This window comes from Channa argus, chromosome 1, assembly GCF_033026475.1.
Source record: "Channa argus isolate prfri chromosome 1, Channa argus male v1.0, whole genome shotgun sequence".
Taxonomy (NCBI): domain Eukaryota; kingdom Metazoa; phylum Chordata; class Actinopteri; order Anabantiformes; family Channidae; genus Channa; species Channa argus.
The window spans coordinates 34,914,987-34,932,170 of record NC_090197.1 but is presented as its reverse complement, the minus strand read 5'-3'; the positions used below and the strand labels follow the sequence as shown (position 1 = coordinate 34,932,170).

At 39.8% G+C, this 17,184-nt stretch overlaps 1 protein-coding gene across 1 annotated transcript in view; it reads right to left on the bottom strand.

Moving 5' to 3' along the window:
* Nucleotides 1-17,020, bottom strand: part of lrpprc (leucine-rich pentatricopeptide repeat containing) — a 49,543-nt gene extending 32,523 nt beyond the window's left edge. The window contains exons 1-21 of the mRNA XM_067515475.1: nt 16,811-17,020; nt 15,789-15,994; nt 15,159-15,281; nt 14,823-14,944; nt 14,628-14,686; nt 14,384-14,470; nt 14,144-14,270; nt 13,731-13,875; nt 13,154-13,311; nt 12,833-12,938; nt 12,538-12,645; nt 6,656-6,774; nt 6,477-6,567; nt 5,918-5,987; nt 3,701-3,728; nt 3,297-3,354; nt 2,311-2,417; nt 1,092-1,169; nt 827-898; nt 450-563; nt 224-354 (exon numbers count right to left, since the gene is read on the bottom strand). Of these exons, the coding sequence (XP_067371576.1) occupies nt 224-354; nt 450-563; nt 827-898; nt 1,092-1,169; nt 2,311-2,417; nt 3,297-3,354; nt 3,701-3,728; nt 5,918-5,987; nt 6,477-6,567; nt 6,656-6,774; nt 12,538-12,645; nt 12,833-12,938; nt 13,154-13,311; nt 13,731-13,875; nt 14,144-14,270; nt 14,384-14,470; nt 14,628-14,686; nt 14,823-14,944; nt 15,159-15,281; nt 15,789-15,994; nt 16,811-16,986 (2,285 nt within the window). The 5' untranslated portion in view covers nt 16,987-17,020. The remainder of the gene's footprint in view (nt 1-223; nt 355-449; nt 564-826; nt 899-1,091; nt 1,170-2,310; nt 2,418-3,296; nt 3,355-3,700; nt 3,729-5,917; nt 5,988-6,476; nt 6,568-6,655; nt 6,775-12,537; nt 12,646-12,832; nt 12,939-13,153; nt 13,312-13,730; nt 13,876-14,143; nt 14,271-14,383; nt 14,471-14,627; nt 14,687-14,822; nt 14,945-15,158; nt 15,282-15,788; nt 15,995-16,810) is intronic.
* Nucleotides 17,021-17,184: the final 164 nt, after the last annotated feature.

Sequence of the window (17,184 nt, the reverse complement as noted above, 5' to 3'; positions counted from 1 at the left end):
TCATGCAAACATTTTAAGAACTCATCTACTTCACGTTCTCTTGCATGACTTCAGTCTAATGCTGAGACCAGTGATTGAAGAGAAAGAAAGCAGGGAGGAAGAAAGAGTCAGAGTGGTTGGACCCTGCATTAACGTCTCCCCTAATACCACTCAAGTTAAACTTTAATGGCCTACTACTGGTTGCAGCACTGTCTTTTGTGTGCGTGTATCCGGCTCCACTCACATTTCCCTCTTCAGGTTGAGCGCCTCCTCCACATTGTCGTGGCGACAACACAGGTTGATGAGGGTGGCGTAGCAGGCGGCTGTCATCTCTTGTTCGTGCTGCTGCTTCAGCTCAAGGGCACGCTGCAGATTCTGATCAGAAAACAGAACCATCAGAGTCACAAAGTGACTCTATATATATTTTTTTTTTGTTTGTTTGTTTGTCTGTATTAAAAAAAAAATCGTACCTCTTCAGCACAGAGAGCCTGGAGGGTTTGTTTGAAAACAGAACCTAATGGTAGATTCTCTGCTTTAAGTTCAGCTAATTTCTTCTCAAGAGCCAACAGCTTTTCCTCACTTCCCTGATGGAGAGACACCGCCAATATTAGATACTTATATACACATAACTGCAATAAATGGGCTAAATGGGCTTGTACTGTCACACACAAAATACAACACATTAGTTTGATTTAGCCACAGGACTTGAAAATATTGTTACCATATGAAAAACATTTAGAGAAATAATGAGGCAAACTTTTGTTTCCCTTGAAAGCCAACGTATATACATAGGAAATTACTATTATGTTGCATCTTTAGTGTATTTTGAACATTGTGTTGTACTTACAGTTACACGAGGAGCAGCTGACACAGCGCTATTTGACACACTGTCTTTGGGGTCCACCAAAGCAATAACATCCTAACACACACACACAGTTAAAAGTACAGAAACATAAGTAAAACAACTACAACCTTAATCTAGTGTTACCAAATCTTTGGTTTTGTCTTCTCTACACATGCTTGTGACTTTCAGTAATTTTAAAGTTGAGCTACATAATACTATGAGTGCATTAGGAGAATTTATAAGCAACAGAAAAAGAAAATTTGCACACCTTGATGAGTTCTGGGACGTGGTAAGACTCGAGAAGGTTCCTGATGCCTCTGTAGATGTTTCCTGAAATGGTTATATTCTGCAGAGCGGCAGAGAAACAAGAGGAAGAAAATAGTCATCATCAGAGCAGCGATCAGCACAACAGGAGCTGGACCTGTTGGAAATTTTGTTTTAAAATGCCAAAAGGTTGAGTTTGAAGAGTAGCCAAGCAAAATAAACACAAAGAAGTACAGTAATAAGGCTTTGAATGAGTGTCAATTGTTATGTCAATTGTGGCTTTAGAATGGTAAATGGCACTTATATAGCGCTTTTCTACCTATTGGCACTCAAAGCGATTTACACTGCTTCTTATTCACACTCACAATCACACACACACATATACACCGATTGGGGAGTTGCTATGCAGCTGGCAACACTCACCAGGAGCAACTCAAGGAGCAAGACACTGAACTGCTCAAGGAGCAAGACACTGAACCTTAAGGGCATTCGACATGTGACCGGAGGAGTCGGGGATTCAACCAACAATTACGAGATTCGTGGACAACCGCTCTACCTTCCTGCGCCAGTCGCCCCACCACTAGAAGCAGTCAAGGAACTGGCACTTGAGTTTGTTGAAAACAATGTCACGTGGACGTTCTGTGAAGAATTCTAAAATTTCAACTGTATAACAAATTATTTTTCAGTTACATCCATTTTGCCAATTTAAGATTTCTTGTTGAGTAGTAAACTGTATGTGAAGTAGTGCTGAAACAATAACTGATTAGTTGTGTGTATTTCAATCCCTTGTTTAAGTCATTTTATCAAGAAAAGCACATTAATCATGAATTTTAGCTTCTCATAAAGATAGGAGTACTTGCTTTTGTCTATTGTTAATAGAAACAGTATAGTTGAAATTTGCTTGTTGTGACTAAACTCCAAATGGCCAGTTAAGACATGGCCTTTAACCAAAAAGTACAAAACTTGATTTAATCTTCCACAATATGCCTGGATGTCCCTACTCAAACTTTCACTATGCAGAAATGGTGCACAGGGAGGAGGTCACATGACTGTAACCTGTACTGTGTGTAAAATGTCAATATTCTGCCGAGTCGGATAACATGCTGCAAATCATCTTACTTCAAGACCTTTCAAACTAGGAACTTGTAAATGAAACAAACATGCAGTATTTTAGCATAGGGATGAGTGTTTGTGCTCATAACCTTGTCAGTGAGTGTGTGTACCTGAGACTGCAGTTGATTGAGGAATTTCCGCAGTTTGTCTTCTTGTGCCTGCACCTCCCCCTCTGACATGCTGTCAATCAAATTGTACAAGAAGAAGGATGTTGCTTCTGGATGGGATAGAAACACACACACATGCGCACACAGAGTGAGCCGTTGTCCAGGGAATATATTTCATTTGTTACCACGTCAGTCACTGAATCAATTTTTGGCATTTATACCGTTTTTCTGTAATGTCTGCAGAGTGTGTGTTTGTGCTTCTTTTCTGCTGACAAGGCCTGCTTTCGGAGTGGAGTGTGAGTGAATATGTGAAGGCTGGCAGTGACAGCCTCATCCTACTTAAAACTCTCTCTCTCACACACATATACACACACACACACTTGCAGATGTCATCTAACGGGATATGACATGGACAACAGTCTCCATCGCTGCCACCAGAACACAAACCAGTTTCGTTCTGTACCACACACACAGCAATATTAGCACTCCACACATGGGTGCATGCATACAGATACACACAAACTGTGTGTCATAGCAGGACAGCATCTCCAAAGACACTCTTAAACTGTTCAGTGCTGTGTCAGCAGCCAGTTGCCATTTCCACAGACAGAGAAAGCAGATCTTTCACCAACATGCACACAAACACACATACGGAAATACATACACAGAGTGTTCATGATGAAGAGTGTGTTGGTCAGCAGTCTACTGCCACTGAGACTGAACATATACACAGACATACACACAGCATTCTTCTGTCATGTGCATTATAGTTGGAAGGTGACAGACTGAGACAGAGACTGCATATTGCAAGTTTGAACACTGATGTGTGATAGATTACACACACTCAGGCATTCTCTCTCTCTCTCTTTCTAAAACACACACACACACACACACACACACACACACACCCACCACAGAGTCCCAGGGACATTGTCACATTAGAGTGTCCTGACTTCAGCAAGAACAATATTTATAAAATGTTTTCTTACCAGCTGGCTTGGAGCTTCCCTGAGAAAACCGCTCATCTTTGAATAATAGCTCAGTAATCTGGAAAGAAAACAAACAAACAAACAAAAAACAACTTTTCAAACACATAACTGGACAAGGATGTTACTTTACAATTTTACTGAACTTGTAGTTGCCCTGATTGCATCATTTGAAATTGCCCCTTAAAGAATGAGTAAGCATTTTTAATTGAACTAAACATCCTTCCTTATATCTTCTTTAAGTGCTAAGTAAAGGGATTGGGATAACAGGCAACAGATGAAGTTGCCATGTTGGATATTTTCCTAAGTTTTCAGTACATAGCGACTAAATTGCCCATCATAGGTATTGTTGTAAGAAACAAGCCATCATTTGGTCATGCCAAGGAGAATAAGTTTTACCATCTTACCTTCACCATGCTATCCACATCAGCAGACCTGCAGGGGGCAGTAGAGGACAAGACATGAGCATCCAACCAACATCCAAGTCACTCACACTCAAGTCAGGAAATGAGCGATTTGCTCATGAGCAAAACTTTTTACATGAACTTTTCTGAAAATAAATGTCTTAAAAAGGACCCTCTCCATTAAACAAACTTATAAAGCATGGATTTATTCTCTGTCTTTACGGCTTGCCTGCTTCTTTAAAAGAAAAGAAATACTCAAGCCCTACTAACTCAACATAGCTGTAATTTTTACTCTTTTCTTTGCCATTTAGTTTTCTCATAAATTATCATTTATACTTTAAAAATATGCTTTTTTTCACAGAGGGCTATATAAAAATTCAAGTGAGCATGTTTATTTTCCTTGAGTGTATTAGTTTTGCAAAAATCTGTTTCCTAATATGGTGCCCTGTTTATAAAAACCTGCTACCTATGCACTACATACTGGAATTTACAGTTGGTAAATACTTAAATGGATTACTGATAATCAGAATAAATGTATGAATGCATTTATGTATGCATTTTAACACAGCAAACTACATTTAAATGATGTAGCCATAATACTCAACTGAACTGACAGTGTCATACATTACAATAAAACAAGCAAGAGCACGGATTTCACTGTTTGACACACTCCATCCCACATACAAAAAAGAGAAGAGACGGCAGCACAAAAGCCTGGGAAACCATGAAAGACTGACTCACTTTCTTTCTCACACACACGCGGTAAATGATGACAATGTGTGACATTTCTGGCGTTGTCAGCTAGTTGGTAGAGTGGGGGAGATGAGAGTAGAAGAGGTCTTTAATGATTAAATTATCCCCTGACCTTGTCTTTGACAGGGGCAGGTCCCGCATTGCAATGACACAGTGCATGCTCTCTCTCTCTCTGTCTCTCTCTCTCACACACACACACACACACACACATACACACACCCACCCAAGTGACAAGCCCAATTATGACCCTGTCAGGCAACCTAACAGTCAGGAGAGAGAGAGAGTGTGTGAGTGTGTGTGTGTTTGTGTGTTAAGGCAGTGAGAGCAAAGCAAAGAGAGAAGAGGGAGCTAATTCAACCACAAAAAAACAAGGCAAATAAGTAGTACATATATGGACTTAAAATACAAAATGTGAAAATGTACACAGAGTTTCCAGCACTAAAACCTGGTAAACCAAAATTATTGAGGCTTTTCATATTAGCTGAAACTCTCTGGAAACAACTGTGTATTTTTTCATATTTGTCTGAAAATTTGTATAAGCTACAGTGGATCTTTTAACATGAAAGAAAAAAAGTACTTTACTTCCATAATTTTCATGTCCTTAAGCTAAAATGTCTAAAACTATGCTACCAAGAGTTCTGAACTCTGCTTTGATCTTATGATATCTAATAATAAAGTGACCATTTAGCAAGAATACAAATTGCATTTCTAACAGTTAACCATTACCTGTTTTTAAAAATTATAATAGTTGAATTATCAACATCCAATTAACACATTTATTTTTATTTTCATTTTGTATCGCTTCATTAACATCTTATTACTTTGTATGTATGCTGTATGTGTAACAATACTGCAACACAAAACTTAAGGTTAAGGTTATATTGACTCAATGAAAAGTAAGGAGTTCCGCTGAATTTATTTCGGCTTTTTAGTCAAATAAATAACTTTGGTCCCTACAGACGAGTCAGCACTTTTCTCTTGCTCTGGCTCTGAGCGAGGCTCAGAGTCAGAAGGTGATTTTGAATGGGTGTGTGGATTTAAACTGTAAATATTCATAAACACCCTTTAAACAAAAGCCCACGGGTCAGACCCTGGTCTTAGGGCTATTTCTGTGTGTGCCTGAGAGAGAGAATGAAAAAGAGTGTGAGATCAAGGGGGTCTGGGTATGAAGGCCAGTAGTGGGCATCTGTTAATTTACATATCTCCCACGGTGCTTTGGGGCAATGAAGGGATGATGGCCTCCATATGCATGAGGCGTATGTACATTTGTGTGTGTGACACAGAGTTTTTCCTGCAGCTGACCACATACACACCCAGTGTAAATGGTGTGATAGGCTGCACATGTCATATTCATAGCGTATGCTGCAATGACCTCCATACTGCTACAGGCCTTCGTAAAATACTAGTGAGAAGTTATGAGGCAAAATATGGACAAATATGGAATAGGAAACATGGCAATGAACTCACTTTCTGAAGCCCAAGATGAGGCTGCCACGGAACACACTGAGGTCCAATGAAGGGAAGGAGGGAACCGATACTAGAAATGGGCACAGAGAGCGATTAAAGCAGAAGAGTGTGGAATACATGATCTTTACAACCTGTTTCTAGCTCATTTTTGTTCCTTTTAGAGTGATATAAACATCAAACTACTGCACACTCTCAAAATTAAAGAAGCCAAAAGCGGCAAAGGTTTGGCATTTTTGGTTGCTAAAGCCTTTTTTAAAAAAATTAAAAAAAAAACCTGGAGGAAATAGAGGATCATAGGGTTGATGTTTGAGTCTAAAACAAGTTAAAAGACTTAACAGGAAGAATCATTCATTATTTAACAACCGTCTCTATCCCATTCTTCTTCCAGTTAAGGCGCCTCTCATTCTTTACAAATTCACCCAAACTAATCTCTTAAAAGGCCCGATGAGCACATTGTGTGTGTGTGTGTGTGTGTGTGTGTGTGTGTGTGTGTGTGTGTGTGTGTGTGTGTGTGTGTATTCTATATAGAGAGAGTGAAAGTGTGCTTGTGTTGACATACACTGGGTGTAGAGCTCAGAGAGGTTTCTAACAGCCAACGAGCGAACCTCTGAAGTCAAGAAGCCTTCAGAGTCTATAGAGACACCTACAGCCTGAAAACAGAAAAAATAATCACCTTTTTCAGCAAAAACCTTGCCTTAAGCACTAATCTAAACACAGACACACACACGCACATGTTACCTTAAGTGCCAGTCGAGCTGCCTCCAGGTTATCAAAGACAGGGAGGATGTAGTTGGACAAAGTTTCGACATCAGGGGACGCATCAAACTCCTGCATGACCTTTGCCAACTCCACCACACCTACAAAACACACACAAATGATATCAGAGATGGTTTTTACTCAGATTATGCGATTATTTTTTCTTAAAAAAAATGTCTTTAACACAACTATGCGCAAATCAAGTAAATGGTCTGCACTTATATAGCGCCTTTCTATCTATTGGCACTCAAAGCGCTTTACACTGCTTCTTATTCACCCATTCGCACTGACAATCACACACGCACTCATACACAGATGGGGAAGATGCTATGCAGCTGGCCAACACTCACCGGGAGCAACTAAGTCGGGGTTCAGTGTCTTGCTCTAGGACACTTCGACATGTGACCGTAGGAGCCGGGGATTGAACCAACAACTGTGAGATTGGTGGACAACCGCTCTACCTTCCTGCCCCACAGTCTAACAAATACCAGAAAAAATCCAAATTCCAAGATGGTTTTTTGAAATTAAAATAAACCTCCACCCCCACCCAAAAAAAGAACAAACAAACAAAGACATTCAAGCTGTAACTAAGCTGTTTTTAAAATCATAAAAACAAACTTTCTTGTCATTTTATTTCATTATTTATATGTCTTTAAGAACATCATAAAGAGGAAGTGACAGATCTAAATATATTTTATTTCATGTATATCACATATAATATAATCACATGCTGCACTTTTATAGAAACAAATTTCAGTGCTCTGTGAATACATATACACATATAATTGCTACATCTCTACCTTAGACTGGCGGGTACATGTACATAAACATGCACTTGGCCTGAAGTAGACTCACCATCACCCTGCTCTCCAGCAGGGCCTGGGGGTCCTGCCCCAGGGAAGGAGGCCAAAACAGCCACATGCATATGGAACAGTCACTCACACACACTCAATATGCCTGCAAGTTGTCTGTGCATTTGTGAGCGTGCACACATATAGACGAGGCACTGCAGCACTTTGCATGCATGTCTGGAAGCAGGCCCACAGAGGACGTGGACCTAAATGAGTGTATTCACACATCTCCATCTGTCTTGCTATATAGTTTTACGACAGAAATATCAATGCATCTGTAAGATTTCTATGACTGCATCTAGAATGCAGTGTACCAATACACCTTGTTCCCATGTGGACTTTAGCAAACTGCCCTAAGTGCTTCCTTGAGTTAACACACCTCGTGATGCTGTGCACGGACACGCGCGCACACACATACATACAATTCTGTGTTTCTGTACCCTCTCGGGATATATGTGTTCACCTGGCAGTCTCTCTTTACCTGAATAAACCATGAGTATCAGGCTTTTATACGCCATTAAAACCCACGGCTGGGGCTGTATTCTCTCAGGTAGGGCTACCTGAACCACTCCACTTATCCTGCCTTCCCCTCCGTCCACATCACGCATTCATCTGCCCCTCTCACTATCCATCTGCCCTCCTTTTTAGGAAAAAGTGAACAAGGGATCTTCCTCTTTCTTCTCAATGGAGAATGTATCCGATCTGCGGTCCATCATTCCATTCTTACCCTCTAATCGCTTTCATCCAGCATCTTTTTATGAAAGGGAAGAGGGAGCACCTGCTTTCCTCCTGAATAATCCATAATCATATTCCGAGTCAGCCAGAGAGACACAAAACAAGTGAATGGAGAGTTGTATAAATGTGTAAGACAGACTTTTCGGGTTTCACTTTCTAGCTTCTGCACGTGAGCTTTCAAGATGATCAGCACTTTTCCGTTTTCCAACAAGCATGCTGGCATGTTTTGAGCAACAGGAGCATTTAAGTCTTTGAATCCCAGGTAGTTTGTGCTAAGTTTTAAAATTTCATTTATAAGCTCATACCTATTGCTGTAGAAGTCGGGGGATTAGGGAATGCAATCTCTATGCCTGTGATTGCCACTACTCACTTTGTAGGGAAAAAATAAAAAACATCATATATACAGTATAGATGTGTCATCACCTGCAGCCAGTCAGCTTAGTTTTACACAAAAACTGGAAATCGTGGAAACAAATAGGATGGGAGGTGGTTACATATCAGACTATGTTTTACAGCGGGTGCAGTAACCCCCCTCATTTTCTACTGGTTAACTTGCAAATTCACATGTCCCTAAGTGCTGTTATTTCACAATCTTTGTATGAGTCATGTGTCAACAGTCTACTATGAACTTGCTGCAACTTCTCTAAGAGAGTGACATGAAAACGAGCAACAAAGAGAAGATGCAACCTAAAATAAGTATATAATGTAATACTGCTTGTACAGTTCTTCCAATATGTATTTTTTTATTCCACCATCTTTCAGTGTGGGTAGCCTTTTTTGCTTTCCACTCTAAATACAAACAGAGACTCAGCAAAAGAGAAGTGAGAGGAGTAGAGGTCTCTCCAGGTTAGTCACCACAGAGTCTGACAACCATCCAGGCAAGAAGTATCAAAGTAGTGAGTTAAGCATGGCAGTGGTCACAAGATATCATCATCAGATTCATGTCTTCAGGTTAACTGTCACAGATGAGAAGTGAGGATGGAAAAAAGAGAGGAAAAGAGAAGTGGAGTGAACTGGTCCCTGTCATCCTCTCCCATCCTTAGACATGAGTACCTGTCACTTCTCCTTTTCTCTCGCCTCCAACACCATCTGTCTCTCCATCTCTCTGTGTCTGTAAAAGGTAGACCGTGTTTGCTGTAAGGCAATGGTGGGGTTTCATTTGAAAACAAAGTGTGTACAAGAACATTTTCATTTTATGGAGGTGCAATGTGGTCCTCTACTTTTACTCATTTTTGTTTTAATATCTCTTCCGAAGATATAACGTAACTTAGGTTAGGATAAAGTGTATAAAGACTGAAATACAGTGCTTCTTTAATGCACTCCACTTGACAAATAGGGAGATAAAATAGTGATTGGGAGTGATAACCAGTAAAGGAAGCAAAGCAGACAAGGGAGCCTTTACATCTCTCATCAACCAAAACGCACAAGGCCAGAAAAACTACTCTTCCTCTTTAGTCTTCTCTTCACTCTCTGTTTTTTTTTTTGTACCACTATGTCAGAAGTGATAAGACCATGCTGCGCTGCGAGGACTGACAAGCGGTGACTAGCTGGTGGCAGGTGGGAAGTACGGCTTGGCATATGCTTCTGCTAAACCCACCAAATCCACACCTCATCAAAATGCAACAGGGATCCCCCACCCCCACTTATCCCACCCCCATTTGCGCTTCTGCAATTCCACAGCTCTGGCCTCTCTGCCCGCTAGTGACACCTGTGGACAAAAAGTGACACAGCGCTTAATATTTCATGGGCCGTGCACAGTGGGGCGCGTAATCCAAAGTGAATTCCCTCAAAGCGCTTGCATTTACATGAAATCTAGTCACTCCGCATCAGTCACATCACCTGCACTGCCCCCTCAGAAGCCCCCCCTTCACAAATGTGGACACACACACACACACACATTCCTGAATGTGAGAGAGGAAGAGAGAAGGAAAATAAAAGGGAGGCTGCATCATTCATGAGGGTTAAGGCAAACAGCATCGGAAACAAGCAAGTGTGTGAGCAAATAGTAAGTTTCTTCACTTTCTTTCAAACGAAGAATACATCTTGACCGCACAGAGCAGTCAATCTGCAGCGCTGCCGCACTTGTCTAACCAGTTTCTATTTCCTGCCAGATCAAATGCTGTCAATTAGCTAACAGGGGGAAAATACATAATTTATTAATCACTCTAAAAACCCCAAAGAGAGAGCTAGAGCTCAGCATAAATAAAGCACTTAAAAGCCAAGTTGCTGCTGAACACATTTGACAGGGAACATTCACTAATGAGTTGTGAATTCTGACAGGACTCTAAATACTGGCTATCTGTCACTGAGATGAGTTCCACCAACAGCTCATAAAAACATAAAAAACGTAACTATTTCTTTCAGCAAAGACAGAAATATTCTCTTAAACTACACCAGCTGAGTCAATAAGTTGGTTTAAGTGGCAGCTGAAGAAGAAATACTTCAAGGCATTACAGTACTAACAAGTGAGTATCCAACAAAAGTAAAAGATTTTGTGAATGAATGAATGAATGAATGAATAAATAAATAAATAAATAAAGCTGGCTCATGTACTAATGAATGCATATTTAACACAGGATGAGCAGGTATTGGCCTTCTTTGTACATAAATTGAAATTTGTCAAAAGCTAAAGAAACAACAAAGAGATGGTTTGAATTACATCAGCAAAGGTTAAAACAAACTGTTCTGGGAAAAGAAAAAAGAAAAAAAAAACACGATTTATAAGTTGCCTTTTGCTCTGGTTTTTGTGTTATGAAAAAAATGTAGCTTTGTTGCATATGAAATGAAAATTGTTACAGATGATTATAAAAGCATGCCTATATGAAGAATGTAAATTAAATTAACAGTTTCCAATACTAAACTCTATTATTTTGTGTAGCAATATCATCTGATTTTAAAGGAAACTTAAAAAATAAAAATAAAATAATGACTGAGGTTGCATGTAATTTAACAGTGTATGCTGCTACTGCTCTGACCTGCAGAAGAAGAGAGGCTGATATTAAACTATGCCTCTGATCAACAGAACTGAACACCTGATACAGACAAAAGCCACTTATACAAATTATATGCTGCCAAATAAGTTCTCATAAAATAACCACACACAACTGGGATATCTTGGTTTAACATAGGCTTGAGATGTGTTGACAAATGTACTTCTGGTGTAAAATGAGAACAGAAATGAGGTTTTGGCAAACAATTTGATTTAGAAATGTTTGGCTTAATAAAGAACTGTATTTGCATCCAGACTACTGAGGGCATCCTTCAGATTACCATAGAAAACCACTGGGCACCCCTCTCTTCTTATAGTAGATGCTCTACAGTGTCAAAGTGGCTGTAATGTGTAAAACATCAGCTCTTGCTAAAAAAACAATAATACCAGACCAACTGTTCCTATCCTAGGCATATTTTTTCCCCTTACTTCTCTGAGTAAATAATCTATATTTAGATACAGTTTAAGATATATTAAAATACAAAGAGAATCAAAGACCCTTGCCAACCAGAAGGACTTCACATCATAAAAGACAAAAAGGACAGTAATCACTCCAGACATGCAACCACAGTAGATCAGGAAGAGCAATATGAATGAACAATGTGAAAGTGTCTGGAGCACATCTGTCAATAGTGGCTGATACTTTGAGCCTACTTTAAAACTTTGTAACATATTCCCACAGCTTACCTGAAAAACCCATGTGCGTTTTTGCATATATCAATGTGTTTACTTCATCTCTTCTCATTCTAACTCTCTCAAGCAGGATCAAACCACTTTGCCCTTGACTGCCTGGGCCCACTGAAATCTGTCCCGCTTGGTTCACTCTGTGTAGGCATTAATATTTAAGGGAAACTCTCCTTTAAAAGCTCTTTCTGGTACACAAGGACGAGGAAGTCATAATCCCCCTCTATCACACAAAAATATCACACATGCTCATAAACCACTAATATCATACCCACCAAATAAACCCATCCCACTCTACATCGCATTGTGTACAAAGTTTAAGCATATTGCTCTTAGGAATTCATCGCTCTCAATAAATTCTTAGATATAAAAGAGGTTTACTCACACGAGGCTGGAGTGGCTTTAGGAGATAAAAATATGCTTGTCACGACAACTCTCAATGTTTAATTTTTAAAATCTACTCATCTGTCGGACAGCATTAGCCCATGACACACTACACAATTTTGAGCTATTCAACAAAGGCCAAAGAAAGTGGCAATGTAATAAAACCTTGTTTTAAAGCTGCAGCACTCAAAAAACAACGGAAATTGTGTGTTTGTTTGTACCAGCTATGTTGTGGTCCTTCACATGCTGAGTGAGGAGGGGCCAGAAGTAGTGTGGCCTTATTGGTAAGCCCTGCTCCTTTAACATCTTCATCAACTCTATAGACATACCTGCAAAACAAGTGTTCATTTAAAAGACTTATTGTTACATTCACAATAGAATTAAAAAAGTTAACAGGACAGAGGGCAGACAGATGAGGTCATATGTACAGAAATAAAAACAGCTTTCTACAATATGTTAATGTATCTTTAATACTATTTGAATATGTTTGCAAGTAAAGAAAAGTATCTGCTGTACCAGTTTTCTTGGCTTCTAGACTACAGGAAAGAGTGAAGCTCAGTGGAGCAGTATGCAGATTTGACTCTTGGAGCTCTTTGCAGTAGCCACCGATCTTCTCTGTTGCCTGCAGTGCACACACAGAAATCCAACATTACATCAAAACATTGACACCAACACTCAACATCTGCTGGAACAAAATCCTAAAACTAATGCTAGCTAAACCCGAAGGCCAAACACTGATCAGTACTGATTCTTTAAAATACTTCAGAATCAATTTTGGAGGCTATCTAAAAAGACTGGGTTTAGGCGAGGGGTGAGCCATTTATTTTTCCCATGTACCGTATCCATGTTGACACAGTGTCTAAGAAAGAAGTTGCCCAAGTTGGGTGATTCCAAGCTGAAGCTATCAGACTGCAGTGTGGGGAAAGTCTTCAGGATGTGAAAAGCTGTGTCCTCCTGGCCCTCAGTGATGAGACTCAGACACAAGTTCATGGCATCTACATGAAAAGCAAGTGCAGACTCCTGTCAGCCCCAAAACACAATCACTAGGAATACACATATATCAGATTAGTTAGCTGTGCAATAAATCAGGCATGTGTTTTGCCTTTCTCAGTTTTATCAACATTTAGCAAATGTAATAATCATTAACAAACATGCTGCAGCTTAAAATGCATTGTTTCGTTCACAAAAGCATTTTTTCTGTTTTGGCATTTCATTATGTACTGAATAAATTTGTCTATCCAGAGTTTAACAGTAAAAACTGTGCCTCTTTTGATCTTTGTGCCAGATTTAATTGTAGAAAATAACTACAACAAAGTAACTAAACACAGTTTCCCAGTCTTTAAGTCATATTACTTAGGCTGCAGAAAACTACAGTGCTGTGGAAAAACATGAGGGTTGTGAGGAGGATGTATACCTGGAACATAACCCCTCTCGTGCCTTAGACGTTCCACCATCTCTGGGACATGCTGCTGGTGTCCAGCTTTGGCCAGAGTGAAAATCACCTGCATTATGTCCCGATCCATCAGAGTGCAGTCTGAATTCTCTACTGTCTCCAGAGTCTAAAAAAAAAAAGATTGTAGTGGTGATTAGTGAGGAACAGAAAATGAAAAGAGAGGAAGAGAAAAAAGGGAGATAGAATAATTAGGAAGAAGACAGGATGACAGGGAAAAACCAAACCAATGAAGTAAAGGTGGGAGCAGATTAAGAGATGAAAACAGGGACAAGTAGTAAAAGGAGAGAAAAATAGAAATTAACCACTAGTGTCTAACTTACTTGGATAAAATATGCATCACCATTATCTTGACAACTAACTGAATACACACAAACCTTTTTAAGGTTTTCCAGGTCTCCCTTATCAGCGTAGGCATTTAGCAATGACACATAAGTGTCAGGCCCTGGTTCAATTCCTGCTCCTCGCATCACAGTCAGGATGTTCTTAGCACTGTCAATGTCACTGCATATGGCAAAATACGACATTGTGTTCAACACATAATTAGTCCAACACTGACACTTATGATAGGTCAATAAATTCGGTATATGAAACGAAGAAAAGGAGTTAACACTCACCCGGCACGAGCATGGCCTGTCACCAACGAGTTAAAAACATCTTCTGTGATGGGTAAATCTTTGCCCTTCATGAAACCCAATATGGTACTGAGAAAATGACAGATGGACAATAACATTCAAAAACAGGCAGATGTTGGAATTGTGACATTATATCAATTGATATATTTGGAAAGTGAAGTTCAGGTTGCTAGAATGTTGTTCTGCAAACATCTATCAAGCAGTTATGAGCAGAGTGTTTGCTCACCTGGCTCCCTCAATATCACCATTTTGGCAATAGGCTGCGATGAGTCTCTGGTAGGTAACCTGGGCAAAACATAAACAAAATAAATAATGAATGCAAAAGTCTGGTGCCATTTTCAAAAAACAACTTTGCATATGTCCGTAGGGCTCTCTGTTTTTGTAAGATTAATAGTGTTGGCTGACGGACGGTGCTACCCACTCTGTTAGGCTGGACGTTAGCCGTTTCCATCTTAGCCAGAAAGTCAGTAGGGGAGAACTTGAACTCATTCTGCAGATAAACCTTGAGTAATGCGTTGTAGTGACTAACATCATACTGAGCACCTGGGAGGGACAATGTGCAAATCATTAACATCTACAGCATAAAGTGATTTCTCTAAAAAAACATTGTGATTTACATATTGCCCAAAGCTGATGGCTATTCTTATGAATACCTGTGATCAAACATATGATGATGCACATTTTAGCAACAATAAACAGAAAAACAATAGGTTAAATAACATATTTGTTAGGCTGTCCCCATTTTGCAGCTTTTTACCTAGCTCCTGCAGCTTCTGCCACACACGGTGTGCAAGCTCAGTGCGTTCCTTCTGAGGCACCTCAGGCAGCAGGGACCCACAACTACGTAGCAGCAACAAGGCCTGATTACCACTAGGATAACCTGTAAACAGACCGAATACAAGAATGGATTAAAAGTTAATCTTAAAACAAATATTTCAACATAATCTCGTCTAGGGAGGTTTTTTTTAACCAACATTCCCATCATAAACATAAAATAACACCTTACATCTGATTTATTATCACCATAAAAAACATTTAAGGTTATATTTTAATGAGATGGTTACATTTGCAGTTCAAAAGATGGTCATATATATATATATAAAAACAGATTAAAAATTTCCTGATCATACATAGTTTTTGGGAAAACCAATTTAGTGTTAAATGTCTGATGGTTTAATCTGAATGTAAAGATGCAACAAACTATCCCCTAACCTGCAAACCTGAAACCACTACCAACTTTTGTTTCTCACAGTTATCAAATGGCTTCCAGAAACTGACTAGAGTACCTGACTAGAGTATCAGTAGTTTGATTACATAGTTTAAAGTAACTTTCACCCTACCTCTTCAACAGACATATCTTTACTTCTGTCACATTCAGTGAACCAACCTGTCCTGCAGATATCATGGAATATGCGCAGTAGCAGAGTCTTGGTAACGCGACCAGTCCTCCTCACGGAACTGTCCAGCTTGGCCAGAGCCCAGTCGAACTGCTGTGCCTGCTTGGACCGCACCGCAATGCTGGCCTCATCTTTCTGCTCTGTGGCCACAGCATAGCTACGAACACACCCCACTGCATATGGCCACACATATCCACTGTAGAGGATCAGACAGTGACAGCAGAGTTAGAGAGTAGAGAGGGATACAGCAACATAATAGAACATACACAGAGGATGACACACAGAGAAATAAACATAGTCTGTGGGTGCATGTGAGAAATCACAATAGCTATTACTAAATTGTCTAAATACAACAAGGAGTATTGAAGGCACAATATAGATGCTAATAAATCAGTAACTTAATAACTATAGGTGATTTGCCAGCTCAAAGCCCATTTGTAATTTTGTCAAGAGCTATGACCTTGAAAGAAAAATTCCCCAGCAGAGTCAACAATAGCTGCTAGCAACTTTAACATTACCCGAGGCCTGTCATCCGTTGGTAAAATGTTAATCTCTGAATGTGACCATGACATCTACAAAAGCTAAAACATGACAACCTAATGCTAATCTTTAATGAAGGTCCTCTCGCTAAGCGTTAAGATGCAACTTGGGCTAATGTAAGACTGGGGTATACACTGAGGCTGCTAACAGTTATATTATTAGTATATGATCGCTTTTGGACTGTATTAAATTACTGTAAACACTGCTAAAAAGGTAAATATACAACTTGTGATCATCTTATGTAAAAAACCCCATGTTCCCTTCGCATTACGTTACAGTTAAGGCTAGCTAACGTTATGTAACGTTAAGTTATCAAGTGGGAACCCTGTTCCAATATAATGCCACACATGCCAACCCATTACGTTGATCAGCACAGCTCATATTTTAGTGGATATGACTGTCATTGAACCTCAATGACATTACTGCTTCACGCGTGGGTTACAGCTACACCGGCTAACACGCTACATGATACCTGGGCACACTTCCCGAAGCAGGTCGGATCTGTCGGAAACAAACTCCGATTCTGCCCCCGAGAGCACCGCTGTACAGCCGAGTGAGTGGCGGTCCGTTTATTTTGGTTCCTGCGATCTGAAGCACGCCAGAAGGCGAAAACTTAAGTAACCGGGCTGATCTTAAGAGCGCAGCCATGTTTTCAGTCTCAGCGTGGAGGAAGGACACATTAACCACGTGACCGGTCAAAAGCACCGCGAGATCTAAAATTGAGCGTGGAGGTAGTTTTTTCAATATAAATCAACGAGGTGGCCAAAAAATTACAACCACCTCGTCTTATATTGCACTGCAGAAAGACTCTACTACCCACTATGACTTCAATAATAAACAGAGTAG